Source organism: Martes martes (assembly GCF_963455335.1).
Source record: "Martes martes genome assembly, chromosome: 8".
Lineage (NCBI taxonomy): Eukaryota > Metazoa > Chordata > Mammalia > Carnivora > Mustelidae > Martes > Martes martes.
This window is the reverse complement of record NC_137895.1, coordinates 47,259,404-47,280,949: the sequence shown is the minus strand read 5'-3', so window position 1 is coordinate 47,280,949 and position 21,546 is coordinate 47,259,404. Positions and strand designations below refer to the sequence as shown.

Below are 21,546 nucleotides of genomic sequence, written 5' to 3'. Positions count from 1 at the left end.
TGGGTACAAGGGTGACACCAAAGGAAGTCGGAAAGGTGAAACACATGCAAAGGGGAAAGGACAGATTGCCTAGAGTCCCCAAATAAGGGGTCTCCTGGTTGTTTCTGTCCTAGCTCCAAATGTCCTAGCTCCTAGTTTCTATCCTCCATCCAAATGCCCCTGGCTATCCCCCCAACTTCGCTAAATTCCAGAAGGGAGGGGCATTGATTGGTTTCTCCATCACCCACAGTCTCGGGCTTAGGTAAATCTCAGGCCTACGGGAGGAGATAATGTTTCCAGGTTAAGTGATTTGGTCTACAATGAAAACAACCCTTTTTAATATGGTGCAGGCATCTCAGCTTCTCACTGCGACTCTTCTCAGTACATGATTTGGGATCTGCCCCATTAAAGTGCATTTCCTGCAAGAAGAGCAAGTTTTCAAAATCTTGATATATTTAAAACAACAATTTGTCCAATCTGAACACCACTTTTCATGATGGACCTTGAGAATAGTGTAAACCAGGGTCAGCACATTTTTTTTGGAAAGGATCAGATAATAACTATTTTAAGCTTTATGGGCTAGACAGTCTGTCACAACCATTCTGCTATTGTATATAATTCTGTATCGCGCTGCACAGTATAAAAATGAGTGGGCTGGGGCAGCTGGCTGGCTCAGTTAGAAGAGCATGTGACTCCTGATCTCAGGGTCATGAGTTCAAGGCCCACTTTGGGTGTAGAGATTACTAAAAACAAACAAACAAAAAAACAACTTTAAAAATATATACATTAGGGGTGCCTGGGTGGCTCAGTGGGTTAAAGCCTCTGCCTTCGGCTCAGGTCATGATCGGGGATCCTGGGATCCAGCCCCGCATAGGGCTCTCTGCTCAGCGGGAAGCCTGCTTCCTCCTCTCTCTCTGCCTGCCTCTCTGCCTACTTGTGATCTCTGTCTGTCAAATAAATAAATAAATAATCTTAAAAATATAAATATACATATATATATTAAACAAAATGGGTATGCTTGTGTTCCAACTAAGCTTTATGGACACCAAAATACAAGTTTCATATAACTTTAATGTATCACGAAATAGTCGTCTTTTTTTGCCCCAATCATTTAAGAAATGTAAAACACATTAACTCTCTAGCCATAAAAAATAGGTGGGAGGTTAGATTTGGTTCCCTCCCAGTAGTTTGTCAACCCCTGATGTAAACTAACCCTCTTAAATTATATCTGAAGAGTTAAAACAATTAAAAATTGTAAACATCTACCCATTTTTTAAAAATTGTTATGTTAGTCATCATACAGTATATCATTAGTTTTTGATGTAGTGTTCCATGATTCATTGTGTACTTAACACCCAGTGCTCCATGCAATCCATGCCCTCCTTAATACCCATCACCAGGCTCACCCATCCCCCCCACAGCCCCTCCCTTCTAAAACCCTCAGTTTGTTTCCTGGAGTCCATAGTCTCTCAGGGTTCTTCTCCCATTCTGGTTTCCCCCTTTCATTTTCCCCTTCCTTCTAATGTCTTTCATGCTATTCCTTATGCCCACAAATAAGTGAAACCATATGATAATTGACTTCCTCTGCTTGGCTTATTTCACTTAGTGAAATCTAACAATTACCAGTAAGTCCAAGCATTTGCTAAGTGATCAATTATTCAGAGGGAGAAAAGAATATCAGTAGATGATATAAAACTAAAAAAAAAAATTTTTAAGCACATTTTACTGTAACCGTCCTAGGCAGTCAACTTGGAGTTAAGTAGAAAATTTTGTTTTTAATAAACTGGAATATTTGGAATCAATCTTGGTCTCTACCAACACATTATGTAAAAGTATATTAGTCATCTCTACTAGTGGAGGGGAAAAGAACGAGTGAAATGTGATACATGAAAATGAGCAAGCAGGGCAAAGATAAAGTAAATGTCTCCATCAGAGTACACAAGACTTTGTCCTAGACAGTCAACGTCCAGTTAAAAGACACTTTAAAGTTCAATGAAAGGAATGTAACACTTCCTCGTAACTCAATAAATAACGTTTAAAATTAAAATCGCAATAGAAATATTTGGTAAGGTAACCACAATCCCAGAACCTCCACAAACTGAAAAAGCTGAATGCGCTTGCTTCTGAGGAAAGAAGTGGTGAGGTCGGTGAATTATTTTTCGTTATTAGCATATAACACTTTGAACTGTGTATATGTGGTACTTTAAGGCAAATTTTTAAAGATAAAATTTAAGAAGAATTAAACATGCGAGCAGAAACTCCGTTGTTATAGCAACCCCGCGTCGCAGCGTCCCTTTTGTTCTTCGGGTGTTCTACTCCCGGGCTCCACCCAACACGTCAGATCCTCCCCTCCCTCGTGCGGAGCGGATGCCGCAGGGGGCGGAGCGCGAGTCAAAGCCCCGCCCCCCAGTGTGAGGAGCGGAGTTTCTGACCGCGGTCCTCCACTCAAAACCGGCACCCCCTCCCTTCCCCCAGGGGGCGGTGCCAGGCCGGAGCTGCGCGCCCGCCGGGGCTCCGCCCCATGCAGGAGAACGTGTGCCGTCATTTCCGGCTTCTCTTCCCTCTGGTCCCGGGCGTGAGCTGAGGGTTTCGCGTGTGTGCCGAACTCCTCGGAACCATGGTGAGCCCGGCCTCGCTGGCCTTCTCTAAACCCTGCCGCGTCTCGCCGCGCCCTGCCTCCCGCTGCCCCTTCTGTCCTCCCATGGCCGCAGTCTCATGTGTGTCCCGGAGACCGTCGCACATGGCGCGGGCCGCGGCGTGTGGCCTGTGCCGGGCCTGTCGGCGAAGCCCTCTATACCTAACGGAGACGTGTGGGCCTCCATGCCCGCGTCTTGTGCCGACTCGGCCTCTCCATAGTCTCAGGACCCGAGGCCGGGGGGTCAGCCTGAGAGGAGAAATTTCTAGTGCCCCGGGCGGGTCGGCGCGACAGGCCCCGCCCTCACTCCTGGGGCGGGGCCTGCGGCAGCAGGGCTGGAAGAGCTGGAGGGTGAAGATGGAGGCGAGTCGGCCGCGTTGCTTCGCCCGCCTGGCAGTTGTTGGCGCGAGTGGCCTGCACCCCCTGCCTGCCTTATCTTTAAAGTCATCTTAAGTCTTGCCGTATTTAACAGTCACTCTTTTTGGTGTATAATTTTTACTCAGAGTACTTGTAGACCCCAAAGGCAAACCCTCCTTGCTGTACAAGTTGTATAAGTCCCTCACGCCCCCTTAGTAAATGAACGTCCCAGTGATGGAGAACGTCATTTGTTTGAAAAAGTAAAATTAAATTTCTTTTAAATATGTACATGTATTTCTGGCGGAATGCATCTATACGCGTTTAATAATCGGTATTCAAACTGATTGTTTATTTTTCCCTTTTAGGCGTCCCTTTCCCTCGCACCTGTTAACATCTTCAAGGCTGGGGCTGATGAAGAAAGGGCAGAGACTGCTCGTCTGGTAAGCCTTGTTCTCCCATTCTTTTAAAGATCCAATTGAACTTTAGGAATTTTAAGACTGTAAAATTGATTTTTACTTTTCAATCTCTGATTTTTACTCCAGTCTTCTTTTATTGGTGCCATCGCTGTTGGAGACTTGGTAAAGAGCACATTAGGACCTAAGGGCATGGTAAGAAAAACAAGGAATCTTTATGTTTTGATACTGCTTTACAGCCGTTTTTGGAAATCTAGTTAATAGCTCACTTTTTTGGGATGCCTATATGCATAAGACATGGATATATTCTCCTTCCTAAAAATCAAAACAGTACTCCTACAGCTAAAGTCCCCTTGGGTCACCATCCTCAATCCCCTCCCCAGTGACAGCCATAGTTATAATTGGATGTAAGTCTTCCTAATACTTGTTTTTATGTAGATATATGTGCATATTATGTATTATGTGTTTTGTTTTAAGTATTTTTACTGTAGGTATTTGTATTTTTCTGTAGGTTGCTTTTTAAAATCCCTTTTGCTGTAGGTTTTTATATTTTATATTTATTCATTTGTTTTTGCTATTACAGTGCTGAAACAACCTTGTTAGTGTCTCCCTGTTACAGTGTTTTCAGGGACGACATCAGGGTTTGCTTTTGGAGTGTATGCATTTAAAAAGTCTGAATGGATACTGCCAAATTGCTATCCAGAGTATTTACACATTAGCAGTAAATGAGAGTACATATTGACCCATGCATTCTTGAGATGTATTTATATCTTAACTTGAATCAAGTATGTTCCTTTTAGGATAAAATTCTGTTAAGCAGTGGACGAGATGCCTCTCTTATGGTAACCAATGATGGTGCAACTATTCTAAAAAACATCGGTGTAGACAATCCAGCAGCTAAAGTTTTAGTTGGTGAGTCTGAAAATGATAAGTTTTCATTAACATTTTTAAAACACATTTTTAAATAGGCTTTGTTGACTAACTACTTTCAATTAATTGATGTCCCCTTTTTAATTATTATTATTATTAAAATATAAGCCTCTGTGGTTCCATGCAGTTTTTAATGATAAAACATGTTCAGAGTTAGAAGTTCCAAAGAGTTTGTCAGGTGAGGAAACCTAGATAAGTGAGATTCTGGTTGGTAGTGGGTATGTTTGGAGAATTAGGTAAGCTATGGAGACGTAATTTAGAATGCATTTAAAAGGTTTTATTTATTTATCTATTTATTTGTCGGAGAGAGTGCACAAGCGGGCAGAGTGGCAGGCAGAGGTGGAGAGAGAAGCACACTCCCTGCGGAGCAAGGAGCCCGATGCGGGACTTGATCCTAGGACCCTGGGATCATGACTGAGCCAGAGGCAGTGGTTTAACCGACTGAGCCACCCAGGCGTCCCTAGAATGCATTTATATCAAATATAAATGAGTTAACTAACTAGCTTTTTTCTTCTAGATATGTCAAGAGTTCAAGATGATGAAGTTGGGGATGGCACTACCTCTGTCACTGTCTTAGCAGCAGAATTACTAAGGGTAAGAATATCCGAGCAACTTTAACCTCATTTTATTGTTTTTTTGCTCTTGTATCAGAAGTAGTCAGGTACTTTTGTTTGTGTTTTCTATTGAAGAATGTTTTCTACTATTTATTAATAGGAAGCAGAATCTTTGATTGCAAAAAAGATTCACCCACAGACCATCATTGCGGGTTGGAGAGAAGCTACAAAGGCAGCAAGACAAGCTCTGTTGAATTCTGCAGTTGATCATGGGTTGGTATACCAAAATAATACTGTTTTAAACATTTAACATTCTTTTAAAAATAGGCTCAGTGCAGGAAGTCTGAAAAACAGTGAAAAGCATACACAAACATGACTCTGTTGCCTCACCCTGCCCCAATAACAAACCCCTACATTACACTCCAGATATAGTTTGGGTTTCCAGTTTTTTTGTAGGTAAAAATCACAAAAAAACAAAACAAATAGAATCATTGCATAATCATTCTAACTTAGTTGATTAATAAGCATATATTTGAGTGTCAGTATTTTCTGCAGTAGTTTAATAGAGGTATGCATTTGGTTATGTGATGGTAATGTAATTTACCTATCTATAGTCTGTTTTAGTAAGTTTTGGATTTATAATAATAGTTGTGACAAACTTCAAGAATGTTTCAAGAAGTACAGTTGCTGGGTCTAAACACATATATGTATTTTATGGCATTTTTATTTACAAGTAATCTTTATTTTCATTCTTAATTGCATTCTTAATTCTTTATTAATTTCATTCCTTTATTAATTTTCATTTTTAGTATCTATAGCAATACCTATTTATCCATGTCCTTGAAGAATTTGGTATTTTATTTGCTTGTGTTTCTCTTTTTGTGTTTCTTTTTTGCCTGATTGGTGGGGAAAATAGTATCCTTTAATTTTGCATTGTTTGATTACTGTGAACTTTAATTCTTTTGCTATGGCTTCGAGCCCTAACTGGGGTGAAATTATCTGTTGACAAGTATTTTCTTGAAAAGAAAAATAGGATTGATACCTTTGAAGAGGCATTTCAAAAACAGACACGAGTTGTCTTTTGGTTTTTCTCTTTTAGTTCTGATGAAGTTAAATTCCGCCAAGATTTAATGAACATTGCGGGAACAACATTATCCTCAAAACTTCTTACTCATCACAAAGACCATTTTACTCAGTTAGCTGTAGAAGCTGTTCTCAGACTGAAAGGTTCTGGTAATCTGGAGGCAATTCACGTCATCAAGAAGCTAGGAGGAAGTCTGGCAGATTCCTATTTAGATGAAGGTATATATATATATATATATGTATATATATGTTGTATATGGGAAAATAGGCTTTGATCAGACATTGAGGGCTATATAGTGAATCCTGGTTTTAGCTAGTCAGGACTGGTGACACTTTACAAAGAAAATTTGTCTTTAAGAATACGGGGCAGGGCGGGTTGGGGGGGCGGTGCCTGGGTGGCTCAGTGGGCTAAAGTCTCTGCCTTCGGCTCAGGTTATGATCCCAGGGTCTTGGGATTGAGCCCCACATGGGGCTCTCTGCTCGGCGAGGAGCCTGCTTCCTTCTCTCTCTCTCTCTCTCCCTCTGCCTGCCCTCTCTGCCTACTTGTGATCTTTGTCTGTCAAATAAATAAAATCTTTAAAACAAAAAACAAAAAAACAGATCAGGGGCACCTGGGTGGCTCAGTGGGTTAAAGCCTCGGCCTTCAGCTCGGGTCATCGTCTCAGGGTCCTGGGATCGAGCCCCACATTGGGCTCTCTGCTCTGCGGGGAGCCTGCTTCTCCCTCTCTCTGCCTGCCTCTCTGCCTGCTTGTGATCTCTGTCTGTCAAGTAAATAAAATCTTAAAAATACAGTTCATATTGCAACTATTTTTATCTTTTTAATCCATTTATTATACTTTGTGCTTCATTTCACACCATCCCAGCATTTCTTTGATAATCTCTGGGTTTTACTTTATACCTTGAAGTTTGTGCAGTCTCTAGTAAGAGAAATGGTAGTTTTAGTAAAAGCTCTTCTCAAATGGCTTTTTTCAGGAAGAGTTTGTGTAAGTCCTATCATTTATTGGTAGATATTGAGGTTACAGTTCTTGGTGTTCTTAAAAAGTAGTAAATAAGTCTAAGTAACTGCTCTTTCCTTAGTAACAGTGTATTTTATTCTTAGAGTATGAATTTTTCAAAACATCTTTATATTGTGTTTACAAAATGGCTTATGGAGTGGAATGTGTAAACCTTCTCTTCTATAGAGGAGAAACAGGAGAAGTTGTGCTTTACCAGTGATTTGTACTCCAGGTTTTGCTATATTTCTATTTCTCTTCTTAAAGATTTTATTTATTTGAGAGAAGAGAGAACACAGGCAGGGGCGGGGTGGGGTTGGAGAGAGGAGGCACAGAGGGAGAAGGAGAAGCAGACTCCCTACTGAGCGGGGAGCCCAGTGCAGGGCTCCATCCCAGAACCCTGAGATCATGACGAGCTGAAAGCAGGCACTTAACCAACTGAGCACCCCATTTGTCTCTGTTTCAGAAGAGTAACAGTTCTAAAAATACTGTTGATTTTACATGCAAGGGCTGTGTAGCATTTTTAATAGAGGCTAATGGTAGGGTAAGATAATGAGAACAAGGATAGCTACCATCTTGAATGTTCTATGCAAACATTCTAATGGGAATTTTACTTAAAATCTCATTTATTCCTCATGATGTTGACCTAGTGTTTGAAAATTAGGTTCACCTGATTAGAGCAGAAACCCAAGATGATAATGTCTTAAAAAGGTAAAAGTTATGCATGCATCTGAAAGAAGCCTGGAGAGAGAATTCCAGATAGCAGGCCCCTAGGCTGGAAACTAGCACTGTGATTAACTCTTGTTTTACAGATGAATAGCTAAGGTTAATTTGTTCAGGGTTGCGCACCCAGCCTGTAAGCAGCGTGGGCAAGATTGGGGTTAGGTTTGTTTGACTCCATCGTACATAGTTTTTTGGGGGTTTTTTTTGTTTGTTTTTCATTTTATCACCAGTGTCAGTTCTTTAAAAAGTTCGGTTCTCTCTAGCAATACCTCATTTTCCTGACTCGTCATCAGTTTTTTGTTGTGTTAGTTTTAAGCTAATGAAAGTGGACTTACCAGCTTTAATTACAGTCCATACCTGCATATTGTGTATGTGTGTGAAACAAAAGTTTCAGAATACTGTGTTTATTCTTAAGGTTTGTGCTGTGCCCTTAGATTTCCACCTGCTAAATTGATTTTTATGGTCACTTGCTTTAGTGGAATGCTTTATAGGTTCTAGGGACTTGGTGAATTGGACTTAAATGGATTCTTTGAAAGAGTAATTTGATAAAGCAGAGATAAAGATTTATCAATACAGCTTTGAAGTATTTACTAAAATAATCTGTATTGTAGGCTTTCTGTTGGATAAAAAAATTGGAGTAAATCAACCAAAGCGAATTGAAAATGCTAAAATTCTCATTGCAAATACTGGTATGGATACGGACAAAATAAAGGTATGTTAACTACATTTCTTAGAATTCTAATTGTTAGCTGCTTTATGAATTCAGGCTGTGAAGCAGTTGCACTAAAAAAACCTAGAATATATTCAAATATGTAATTTTAGTGTATTTACATAAAAGTATTTATGTTGTGGAATTCAGGAGTAATGAAAATGATGCTATTTTTATGCTTTCCTTTGTCTTAGATATTTGGTTCCAGGGTAAGAGTTGATTCTACAGCAAAGGTTGCTGAAATAGAACATGCTGAAAAGGAGAAAATGAAGGAGAAAGTTGAACGAATTCTTAAGCATGGGATAAATTGCTTTATTAACAGGTCTGTATGTGCTTTTGCTAACAATATTTGTAATCTAATGATTTTTGTCTACAAAGGCATTTGCAAATACTTCATTTTATCAGTGACCGGTTATTTAGGAAGTGGTATTTTTTCCACCATTCTACAGCAAGGCATTTGCATCACCATTTTGGTGATTTTTTAGGTTAATATACTTGACCTTTTTATATTAACAATGAGTTTTCTGATCTGGCAGTTACATTGTAGTTTTGGGCTATTGTATACATATATTTGGTGGAGAACTTCATTTTCATATTTAGTGGTGGGACTTTGAAATAGCAAAAAGCTAATAGCAAAGGAATAAAATAAGAATGAAGAAATAAAAAGTAATAGTTTCAGGGCTTTAATTTGTATGAAAAAGTATGTGTAACTTTTCCCATGTTTTCTTAATTGTTAGTATCAAAGGTATTTATGGATTTTTTTTCCAAAGGCAAGGCAGTGGAAAATTTTTTGCAGTAAAACTAGAAAAGGCTCTATAAAAGTCATGACTATCCAGTCCAGTGGCCTGAGGCAGCATAATGTGAAATCAGTGTCTAGGTGGCAGGCAGTCTGGGCTCACAGCTTTCTTCCGTGGCTCTATGGCCATTTCCTACCTTTGGGTTCCTGATATTACAGGGTCAAGTACCTAGGATCCAGTGGTACTGTGTGCTACCTCATATCAGGTTCTAGAGTGGGCAGCAGCGGAATCTTGTTTGCCCCCAGAAGCTCAGGCTGGAGTTTTGGCAAGAAGTCCTGACTGCTTTGAACTGTTTGCTCATTCCCACATCAGGGACTTTGTGTTTAATTTTCCCTCTGCTTAGATCTCTCAGATTTTTTTTTAAATGGTGAAAATACCAAGAAGAGGAGCCTAATTCTAGCAATGAAATGGCAGTGGTTAATTTCGACAGTTAATATTTGATGAAAAATCAAGTATTTGCGGGAAGATGGAGAGAGAGTAATCCTAAGCAGGCCGCATGTCCAGCGTGGAGCCCAATGGGCTGGATCCCACGACCCTGAGATCATAACCTGAGCTGAAATCAAGAGTTGGAGGCTTAACTGACTGAGCCACCCAGAGGTCCCTTACACTAATTAAAAAAAAAAATTTGGCCTTTTTTTTTTACGTCCCATACTTTTAAACATGTCATTTTTACTCTTATTAAAAAATAAGATCTGGGGGCGCCTGGGTGGCTCGGTGGGTTAAAGCCTCTGCCTTTGGCTCAGGTCATGATCCCAGGGCTCTCTGCTCAGCGGGGAGCCTGCTTCCTCCTCTCTCTCTCTCTGTTTCTGCCTGCCTCTCTGCCTGCTTGTGATCTCTGTCAAATAACTAAATAAAATCTTTAAAAAAAAAAAAAAAAGGTCTGTGGCGCCTGGGGGGCTCAGTGGGTTAAGACTTTCTTTAGCTCAGGTCATGATCCTGGGATCAAGCTCCCGCATTGGCCTCTCTGCTCAGCGGGGAGCCTGCTTCCCGGGCCCCGCCTCCCCTCCTCTCCTGCCTCTCTGCATACTTGTGAGATCTCTTTCTCTGTCAAATAAATAAATAAAAATAAAATCTTTAAAAAAAATAAGATTGCATTTTGGAAAATAGGAAAGTATAAAGAAGGAACAGAATCTGAGGTCTAACCTTCCTGAAATTCATTCTTTAATTAAGCTGACTTGTGTATGTATGTATGTATGTATGGTGTTCAAGTTTCAGTTTTTCACTTAGCTGTGAACACATGTTATTAGCTTTTGTAACTTGCCCTTTTTTTAACCTAACAGTATAAAGTTTTACTTAAAATAACAGTTTTTATAATTGGTAAACTGTACACAGGCACATTCCTAGTGAACATTGAAGTCATTGGCAGGTTTTGCCATTCTCTGTAAAATTTTTATACATACTTTCACTAAAGACTTTTAATATCTGAATATTCTTGCTGCAGAGCCTCAGGAGTGGAATTAAAGCTTGGGAACATGTATATCATTTTTGATGCATTTCTGCTACATTGGTTTTCAGAATTGTGGTCTAGTTTACTATATCAGTAGTAATACAAAAAAACGACTTGCTTGCAGTGCTAGCATGGAGGCACCAAGTTGTGTAATTTATGGATTATTGTATATATTTCTAATTTGTATTTTTTTATTTGGTAAGGTAAAAGTGATTCCATGTTTTTTAGTCTGATGTATTTTAGACTTGTGAAATAACAGTTGCGAACGTTTTTATTTTATTTGTAGGCAGTTAATTTATAATTATCCTGAGCAGCTCTTTGGTGCTGCTGGTGTCATGGCGATTGAACATGCAGATTTTGCAGGTGTGGAACGCCTAGCTCTTGTCACAGGTATGGGAAAAAAGGCATTAATTTCTAACGCTAAACACTCTTGGATTTATTGACGGTTAGTGTATGTAACTTTTGAGAGTACAAAGAAATACTTTAAGGGACTTTGAATAAAAATATTCTGAAATCTGATTTACAGTTTTTTGACATCCTTAGATACCAAATTATCTGTCATATTTGCCATAGATTATAGTTACCTTTGTTACATTGATTTAAAGATACCAGATCTTTTCTCACAAACCCACAGGACCAATGTTCCACTCCTCGTCTAAAGAAACTAAAGCTTAAAAAAGGACTCTCAAGTTTTATCTAGTTTATTCGTTTATTTCTGCTGCTGAGTAGTTGAATGCCTTGTGCCCTTTGTGGTAGTAAGTTACAATAATAACTTTATTGAACACTTAACTACATGTCAGAGAATGGGTCGAGTGCTTTTAAAATATTGTTTTTGTTAATTTTTTTGAATTTGTGGAAGTAATGTGGTGCCTGGGTGGCTCAGTGAGTTAAGCATTTGCCTTAGGCTCAGGTCATGATTCTGGGGTCCTGGGATTCAGCCCCGCATCCCATCTGGCTCCCTGCTCAGTGAGGAGCCTGCTTCTCCCTCCTCTGCTGCTGCTACTTGTGTGTTCGTGCCACCCCCACCCCCAACGCCACCCATCAAATCCTTTTTAAAAACTGTGGAAATAATGTTGAAATAAGTGTGAAACAATCCAGCAGTGAATAATGGAAAGTTAGTATCCTGTAGTTTTCTTCAATAGAGGTATGGAAACAATCCAGCAGTGAATAATGGAAAGTTAGTATCCTGTAGTTTTCTTCAATAGAGGTATGAGTTTCCTAATCCCAGTTATGTGGAATAGAAATGTATTTATAAGTAAGAAATGTTTACATCAAAATGACATAGAGTGCAAATTGTTTACTTTTTATAGTAGTAGTTTTTAAAGTAACTGCTAAGTAGCCCTTGAAAGACTAAGTTTTACAGCCTTTATTTAATTTTCAGGCCCTTGATAATGAATGAATGGGTTGGAAAGTTGGCTTGAGATCTTGCAATGAGAATTAAGGAGAGGGGTTTGAGATGTAAAGCCACTAGGAATGTTGAATTCAGTTTTCAAATGCCATAAGTATTAGAAATAAAAAGTATACTAGTTACTGTGAAGAGTAGAATTGGTTTCATCTCAGAATAACTTCTAAATCCACTTTTAATATTTGGAGAAGTGTGTCTTCTGACCTAAAAAGAGATATTTTTCTTTTATCAGTTACTTTGAAGTGGGTTTACTTGCTTTAATTAAAGTTCTTTAAGAGCCATTACATACTTGATGCTTAAGCTGATAAAATTTATGGTGTAATTCCTCCTTTAAGGCAACAAAATTAAAGATAATGACATAAATGTGAATGATAGCACGTTCATGGGATAAGTTGAGATCATAAAGAAGCTGGTACATGAATTGCCGTGTATATTCAGAAGAAAATTCACTGTACCAAGCGCAACCCCAGGTTGGCCTTTGTTGACCCAAAGTTGACCCCAGGGTGCCTCCCATCCTTAGTGTATGTGTTGTCAAGGTGTATGAAATTGGTTCTTATGAATGTCTGTAGAAATACATTGTCAGCAAATTCTGTGTAAGTGAATTTAGGATAAGTGAAAATTCTCATAAGCCAAATCAGTCTCATTTGGGGGTATGGTGTCCTAAATATCTATTGTGTCTCAATCTAGAACACACAGCAGTCTCAGGTTCAGGCCAGTCAGAAGTCAAAAAGTCAGCTAAATAGATGAGTATAAATCAGTAGAGTTGGAAAGACCAGAGTTCTAATAAATTTTTTGGAAAACAGATACATAGTACCAACTATTTAGACTTACCAATAAAGAGTAGGAAAAGAGGGGTTGGTTGATGATGGTAGAGGGAATCTACTTTATTAAAAAAGAGTGAAGAACTAGAGAAAAGGATTTTAAAGTGGAAACCGAACTTTGGCATTTAAGAACCAGGGAAGGAAATAGCTGAATCTTTCAGCTTACACCATGGGAGATGTAGAGAAAATAAGAATAGAAATAAAACCTAAAAATAAAAAATTTGATTTTTGTTTTAAAAGATTTTATTTATTTGAGAGAGTGCATGGGAGGGGAGCAGCAGAAGGGGAGGGAGAGAGACAAGCAGACTCCATGCTGAGTGTGAGCCTAATGGACCACTGGATCTCACCATGACCTGAGCCAAAACCAAGAGTTGGATGCTTAATTGACTGAGCCACCCAGGTGCCCCAAAATAATTCACTTTTTTGATACCTCATTAGGTTTGCTCTGGGATATTCTCAGTTACATTTCCCCTTTTCCTGGGCTTTATAGGGGCATTGTGAGATTTCAGTTACGATTAGCAGGTATCAGGTGTTCCTGTCAGCAGTTTCTAATGGCTGTATCTGTTGACATGATAGAACTAGTCAAATGCTTCATGTTTTGGGAAATTGGATCATAGGGGTACTGGTCTTGGTACTAGATGAGAAGAATCTGAATTTAAATTCAAACTTAAAAGTAAATGTTAAAGTCCCAATTTAACCTTTGGGAAATAGTATTATACAGTGTGTGCATATAAATCTAAAGATAGACTACTTGGATTTGAATCCCAGCTTCACCATATATTTGTTTGAGTTGTGTAACCTTGAATAAGAAACTCTAATCTCTTTGCCTCAGTTTTTTTACTTCTGTATCAGATCTCATAACAGAGCATCTCTCAATGAGGGTTGTTAGAAAGATTAGTCAGTTTATATGAAGTGCTTCAAAGAGTGCTTGGCATATGGTAAGCAGTCAACTTAAAGTCTGTTCATTAATTCTCATTAGAAACAAATTTTAAACATTGCGCATTTTAATTAATGTATGTTTATGTTCATAGGTGGTGAAATTGCCTCTACTTTTGACCACCCAGAACTAGTGAAGCTTGGAAGTTGCAAGCTTATTGAGGAAGTCATGATTGGGGAGGATAAACTCATCCACTTTTCTGGGGTAGCCCTTGGTGAGTGATTATGTAGATCCTGATTAGGTTCCTAAGTCTTTGAGAGGCTCTGTTGACATTAAAAGAAATAGTTACTATATTACTAGAATATGATGTATCTTAATTCCTGAGAAGCATAGGGTGCGTGTTAATTTCAGTCGAGGTCAAACTCATGTTAACCTTGCCTTTGTAAACAGTGTGTATTAAACATGATTGTTTGTGAACATGGATAATTATCAAAAAGAATATGTAACAGCAGAGAGGACATGTTAGCTTTTAAAACCAAATAATAATCATAACCAGTATCTACATAAATAATAGAAGGCAAACTCTTATTTTTTGTAATCACTGTGACCTAAGAATATTTTTCTTTTTTAAACTTTAGGTGAAGCTTGTACCATTGTTCTTCGTGGTGCCACTCAGCAAATTTTAGATGAGGCAGAAAGATCCTTACATGATGCTCTTTGTGTTCTTGCCCAAACTGTGAAGGATTCTAGAACAGTTTATGGAGGAGGTAAGTGTTTTAAAAATATTAAACATGTTTTATTCAAGCATAGTAATGGTTTTGGCTTTAATGATTTTTAGAAAATTTATATGTAATGCATTTGCATTTAATTTTTAAATGTTTGACATGTCTAAGGGAAATCAGTAAGTCAATGTGTTGGAGATAACTAAACCTCATAGTCTTTGGAATTTCATTTTCATCTGCAGGCTGTTCTGAGATGCTGATGGCTCATGCTGTGACACAGCTTGCCAGTAGAACACCAGGCAAAGAAGCTGTTGCGATGGAGTCTTACGCTAAAGCACTGAGAATGGTAAGTTAATAAAGACATCTGAACTTACACATTTGTGAGTATTGATGGTTCTTTAAATGAATACATTTTTCTCTCTCGGACATGTTTGCTAATTTTTGGCTTTAAGAAAAAACTGGTTCAAACCACTTTAATTTGATTCTGGAGCTTATCTTTATGAGCAGTAATTAAAAGGAACAATTTTACATTATTTCTAAATGTTTAATTTTAAAAAGCTGTGCTAGTTTGGACTAAATCAACTTTCTTATTGTAGAATAGTTACCATTTGTCTTTTTCACTTAACAGTTGCCAACTATCATAGCTGATAATGCAGGCTATGACAGTGCAGACCTGGTGGCACAGCTCCGAGCTGCCCATAGTGAAGGCAACACGACTGCTGGACTGGGTAAGAAAGCGATTGTAGACATAAAGAGTAACTCTTTACCAAAATCTTTTTTTTTTTTTTTTTTTTAAGATGAATTCTTAGGATAATCATAGAGAAGATTTCTTGGTGGTTGCCTCTGTCACCATCGTATTTCCTAAGAGAATGTTTAACTTCATGTTCTCAACATTGTCAGAACTGTCTTCCATAAGGGGTATAATGCTAGTTAGAAGACTTGTAATTTATTATGTGGTGACTATAGGACTTAAATATATTTAAGTAGTACTAATATCCTGAAATAAGTATAAACTTTATTAAATTTTTATATTAAATCTGTTCTCACAGGAAACATATTATGAGGCATTCTGGAGTGTAGGCTTTACATAGATAACAGTGGCCAAAAGGGTAAATTTAATTCAAATTGAAAAATTTCCCATTGTACTGTCCAAGACACAGGAATAGTCACAGAGAGTAGCTAATCCTGCCACTGGAGAAGAGAGATATAATGAATAATTAATAATCTTTCAGAAGGTAAAGAGTACTCTTCTCACAAGAGGAGAAATAGGTGACTTTTAAATTCTCTTCCAGTTCTTAGGAATCTATGGTAATTAGTGACGAGCACATTTTCTGTAATAATTTTATATATATATTTATATGTACACATAGGCATGCACATGTACATCTGTGTATGTAATAAAGGTCATTGAAAAAGGTCATTGAATGTTCTGTGTAAATTTTCCATTACCTGAGCTAGTTGTCCTCCATTAGTACAGATGATCAGTAGTTGACCTTTTAATTTTCTAAAAGGCTTTTCTTGAATGTTAGTCTGATGAGAATGCACTAAATAAATTGAGTAGTTGAGTCTTGTAATCCCACTTTTCATAAAAGTATTAATTTTATTTGTTGTAAGTCATTAGAGATTTTGATAATTTACGTTAAAACTATTGTTGCTAATTTAGTAAATACTTTTCTCTTTTCAGATATGAAGGAAGGTACCATTGGTGATATGGCAGTACTGGGTATAACAGAAAGTTTCCAGGTGAAGCGACAAGTTCTTTTGAGCGCAGCTGAAGCAGCAGAGGTGATTCTTCGTGTGGACAACATTATCAAAGCAGCACCAAGGTATCGTAGCACTGTAACAGACATTTTTTAGGAAGCAAAAAATAGGTAATTGAATGTATTTGGTAATTGTAATTGATAGTAAAAGGCATTTCTGCCCAGCTAAAAGTAGTATGCACATTATTTAAGATATGTAGTCACAACTCTTAGATTTAAGTCAGGAAAGCATAAAGGGAAAGACGTGTGGGTGACGTGGAGGAGCTCTCAGGATTGAAAGGTCACATGAAGAGCCAGGCTTGAAAAGGTCAAGAACCAGACTGCATGGGGGCAAGGGCTGTAGTAGTAAGAACAAATGTCTTTTCCCCAGGCTGAGTCCGCTCCAGTCGTTTTCTGTCCTGTTCACTTTTCATATAGATTATCTTAAGCTCATAATGTGCTGAGTTCCTAACATGTTCCTATTTCAGCAGTTTTTGTTTGTTTTGTTTTTTTAAAGTTTTATATATTTTAGAGAGAGAGCACGAGTGTAGGAAGGTACAGAGGGAGAGGGAAAAAGAAACTCTGGCAGACTCCTCACTGAGCTTGGAACCCTGTGTGGGACTCAGTCATACAACCCTGAGATCATGAGCCAGAACCAAGAGTCAGATGCTTATCTGACTGTGCTACCAAGGGGCCCCTCGCCAGTTTTTCTAAGTTGTTAGATTCTTTCAGAAATTCATTCACACAAAAAAATAGTTAACTAGCCAGAAAATCTTAACTTTCGAAGATTCAGTTAATAATTTTAATTGTTCTTACTAGTACTTATTAAAACGTTAAATTTTGCCTGTTGTGGTAGTTCAGGGAGATGGGTAGACGATGATTGCTTACACCAGGAGATGGAGGTAAGGGTGGTGAGAAGGAGTTGATAAAAGATTTTGAAGGTAGAGCCAGCAGAATTTGATTGTGGTTTGGGTATAAGGTGTGAAAGGAAAGGGAATGGAGGATAATCTAAGGTTTTTGTTGGGATAAGTAAGTTTCTTTTAGATGCAGAAGACTTTGGGAAGGAGGTTGGGGGTGTCAGTCTTGGACATTTGAGCTTTCCATTGAGAAACCAGTTGGGTAATCAAAGCTTGAAGTAGAGAACCTTGAGCTGGAATTTTAAGTTCAGAAGTTGTCAGCCTACATGTGGTATTTAAAGCCATGAGACTGACAGTGTTCCCAAAAGAGGGAATGTAGCTAAAGGAAGGAAGGGGTTTTAGGCTCTAGACACTTGAGAATCCAGTAATAAGTTTGGAAAGATTCAGAGCAAGTGGCAGAGGACACTAAAAAGAAACATGAAGTACAGATAAAGGATAATTATTAACTGGGTGATGAATACCTGGGGATTCGGTATCTAATCTTTGCTTTTTTGTACATTTGAAATTTTCCGTAATACAAAATTTTAAAGGTTGGGGCCATGAGTGCCCCTGAGGTAGGAGGAAAACCAGAGAATGTGTGTCTCAGAAGCCAAATGAAGAAAGTGTTTAGGGTTGGGGCGTGATCAACTGCCATAGCGATACAATTATATTGGTTAAGTAAGATAAAAACTGAAAATTGACCTTGAGAGATTGGATTTAGCGAGAGGCCATGGGTATTCTTGACAAGCAGTTTTGTGGAGTGGAGGGGTCAAAAATCCGAGGTAGGTTCAGTGAAGCCAGGAAAAGAAGTGTATGTAGACTGCTTTCTTGAGGAGTCTCTTGTGAACAGAAGCAGAGATGTGGGATGGGAGCTAGAGGACATGGGTCTTTACTGTGAACAGTTAGTGCTGTAAGTGGGAGTGATCTCGTAGGGGGGTGATGGATGCAGAAGAGGGAGCAGCCCACTAAGTAGCTGTGAGAAGGAATGGGAGAATGAGAGGAGGGCTTGGTTTTAGATGGAAGCACGGAGAGCTCATCCCTGGGAACAGAAGGGAAGGAGGAGCACTATCAGGAGATTGCACCTTAAATGGACTCTGTCACGAGGAATCTCTTTGTGCAGAACCCAGTAGCACCCACATCAGTGGCTGGCTTTTGTGAATGGCAGCTGTCCCTTTATTATTAGAAGGAAAGGAGAAAATAGTGATTTGGATGTGGAGAGAAAAGGAGAGTGGTATTTAAATCTACTGTGGTGTAGTGGAAGGAGGACTGGGCTGAAAAACTGAAGATTCTCCACCTCAGGTACTGGTAGGGTAGGGTTATGGGGAAGGGTCCTGTTTTGGAGTGGAGCACTGGTGAAGGAAGGAGGAGTTGAAAGTTTCTTGGAAGCTGTGCCAGCAAAGATGATTGAGTGTGGTTCTGTTTTCTCCTGCCTTTAAGCAGAATGATAGCAAAAGGAAACTGAGGTCCATTAAGTTTTCTGGCTTGGTGGCAAAGTCACATAACCACACCCACCCTCAGAAATCTTTCCATGACTTGGCACCCTCAACCACATTTGAAATATACGCTAAAATACGTCATTTGATCTGAGACCACTGTTTTAGTGGTTTAAGTGTCTTTTTTTTTTTTTTAAAGACTTTTATTTATTTATTTGACAGAGAAAGCACACAATGAGGGGGAGCTGCAGGTAGAGGGAAAGGGAGAAGCAGGCTCCCCGCTGAGCAGGGAGCCCAATGCGGGGCTCCATCTCAGGACTCCAGGATCATGACCTGAGCTGAGGGCAGCCGCTTAACTGACTGAGCCACCCAGGCGCCCCGGTTTAAGTGTCAATTAAATTTAGTAGATGTACTCAGTAATTTTCAATAAAGAAACATGAGTAATTGTGTTTAACTCAACCTTCCCAAAGGATTCTTTTGGACTCTTTCATACTTAACCTCCAGGGGACTCATTTTCCAGATTAGTTGCCCTCTGACAGCTGCTGGAGAACTTTTTCTGTATTGGTATCTTTCAGCATCCTTAATTATATTCCCATAAGCTTCCAGGGTTGGAAGATCTTTTTCTTTATATGGTTCCAGTATGCTGTACTCTCTGGATTTGTTTTTATACTTTTTTTGCTTCTCTAAAATGATTGTTGTACTTGACTCTGGAAGCAGTGCTTATTTAGGTGTAAAGTAAAAAAATTCTCTAGTACCCTGCCATGCCTCCTCACCAAAGAATAAAAGTTTAACATCTAAGATGTATGTGAAGGGCACTGTTTTCATACTTAGGTGAGTTACCTGACCCTGTCACTAGCCCATCTACTGGCATTCATTTTCATTCATTTAGAAAAGTGATAAAGAGAAAACAGAGAATCTGATCTAGAGGCCCCAAAGCCTTGTCATTTTACAACTTCTGATTAAGAGTAAACTGTCTTTGTCTTTGACTGATTTAGACAAAGACTAATGTGCCCTAACACATTAGTTGAAAACATGAATTAATCTTTTTCTGGAGAATATGTATTTGTTAAATAGGGTGTTTGGATGAGAAGCTGAAAATTGTTAAATACCTACAGGTCTTCACATTCCACAGATTCTGTACTGTTTTCTTACTAATACAGTAATAATTGAGGGATGTTAGTAATGAGGTAGAAACATCCTTGTTATAAAGAATTGGTTATGGTGGTTTTGATAAAATTAGGATTTCAGCTGTGTTTGTATTTTATATAAATCTTTGGTTATAATCATGCTTTTTAAATTTTACCGTTGCGTTTTCTTAAGTGTTTGTTTTGTAATACTTGCAGGAAACGTGTCCCTGATCATCACCCCTGTTAAACATTCCCATGTGCTGTTGAGCTCTGGACCAGTTAGTTCATAGCAGAGTTGTGTTTGAAAGACTTCGACCTTTTAAAGAAGACTGTGGAATCGAAGTTTATCTGTGGCTCTTATATCCTTAAGTTTGGACATTTAACTGACCTTCTGTTTTAACATGGGTCTAATTTATTTGCTGTTTCATTTTCCATAAAATTCAGTTGATTTAAAAGTTCATTTCTCATACTGTGCATCAAAATAAAAATTTGAACAATTAATTGTTCTTAGTGGTTTGTACTTTTTTGTTTAATGGGAGCAAGTGATTGTACTCTTTCAGTATGGAGTTGTTCGGCTTAACTGGTGGTTGATCTTACACGTTTATGAAATAATGATCTTGTCAAGTCCAAGTCAGATGTGATAAACATAGATTAATCTCTTGGTTTGTAATCATATGTAACCTTTATTAGCTGTTTAATTTTGTTTAGTGAAAGTATCTTAAAGTTTAGTTCTCAACTTTATTTTGTGTAGTCTAAATACTGTCTATTAATGTAGGACAAAATGATACTGTTACTTCAGGGTTACTTCAGGGTTGAAAGGGTCCTGTTTTAAAAGTTGTTACAGGCTGCTTCTCAAGCATCTTTGATGCTTTAACGGGTAATATCCTCTCACTTAAAGAAGATGGATGTGGTTTGATTCAGACATTGTTGGTTTAGGATTTTTTTTGTTTTTGGCAAATGGATTCAAGAAAGAGTGGGAATAGGGATAGGTATGTACTGAGGTAATGGTTTAAAGGTGAATTTAGGTTTGGAGATTATTATTAATGCATCAGTGTATAGCAGAATGCCCAGGAAATGAGAGAAAGCCTAGCAGTAGGTTGAGTTCTTACAAGGTATCTCTGCTACCCTAATGGAGAGATATTTTATTTCCATAGAGGAACAAAATAATTTTCAAAGAAGTGCTGATAAAACAGCCTGTTTTGTTGTGTTTGTTTTTCTAAAGAAGGCTCCATGTAGGGCTGTTTGAACCCATGACCCTGAGATCAAGAGTCACATGCTCTACTGACTGAGCTGGCCAGGCGCCCCCAGTCTGTTTTTTGTCCAAAAAGTTTGAACATTTTAATACTACTTTTGCAGAAGCTATTAAAACTGGGAAAACTTGTGTTTTTTTGTGGTCCTGGTGTATGTCCTCCAACATTCACATAAAGGAGAAACTTCCTGAGATTATCAAAGAGAATTGTACTGATTTTTTTTAAGTACTTTATCACGTCATAACATCATTTTTTATCTCCACACCTCAGGTGGAACAGGTGGGCATATCACGACCAAGAAAACCTACAGAGGTTTCAGTAGAAGTAGGTTTAAACATCTGTACTGAGAGTACTAGATAGTCTGGAGTAAGATCTTAAAAGGATACTTGGGCATGTTTTCTCCAGAGGTCTTAAAAAGAATACTCCTTTAAGTGTTAACCTAAAAAGAGATGGAAACATGGGAGCTTCGTTGTTACATCCAAGGATACACCCATGCCTCTTTTCCTCTTTGAATTCATAACCTTTGAAGCCCTTACATTGTCATAAACCTAGACTATCTCATGATCATGAATTTTAATGTCTTCTCAATGAGAACTTAAATACCAACATAGGGCCCCCTATTCCTGTAAGAATTTTAGGATGGAGTTTCTTATAACT

General features: G+C 38.5%; 1 protein-coding gene across 1 annotated transcript; it reads left to right on the top strand.

The window, feature by feature from the left end:
• The first annotated feature begins 2,502 nt into the window (after positions 1–2,502).
• Positions 2,503–20,140, top strand: CCT2 (chaperonin containing TCP1 subunit 2). Its single transcript, XM_080810338.1, has 16 exons — positions 2,503–2,599; positions 3,337–3,411; positions 3,514–3,579; positions 4,185–4,296; positions 4,832–4,908; positions 5,029–5,141; positions 5,968–6,170; positions 8,278–8,378; positions 8,570–8,697; positions 10,906–11,009; positions 13,877–13,996; positions 14,361–14,489; positions 14,687–14,790; positions 15,073–15,172; positions 16,129–16,270; positions 19,856–20,140. The coding sequence occupies exons 1-16, from the start codon at positions 2,597–2,599 to the stop codon at positions 19,884–19,886; spliced, it is 1,608 nt and encodes a 535-aa protein (XP_080666464.1). The 5' UTR covers positions 2,503–2,596; the 3' UTR covers positions 19,887–20,140.
• The last annotated feature ends 1,406 nt before the right edge of the window (positions 20,141–21,546 follow it).

Coding starts and splice junctions, on each gene's coding strand:
- CCT2 (XM_080810338.1), top strand. Junction 5,142..5,967: donor AATTCTGCAGTTGATCATGG/GTTGGTATACCA, acceptor TTTCTCTTTTAG/TTCTGATGAAGTTAAATTCC. Junction 11,010..13,876: donor ACGCCTAGCTCTTGTCACAG/GTATGGGAAAAA, acceptor TTATGTTCATAG/GTGGTGAAATTGCCTCTACT.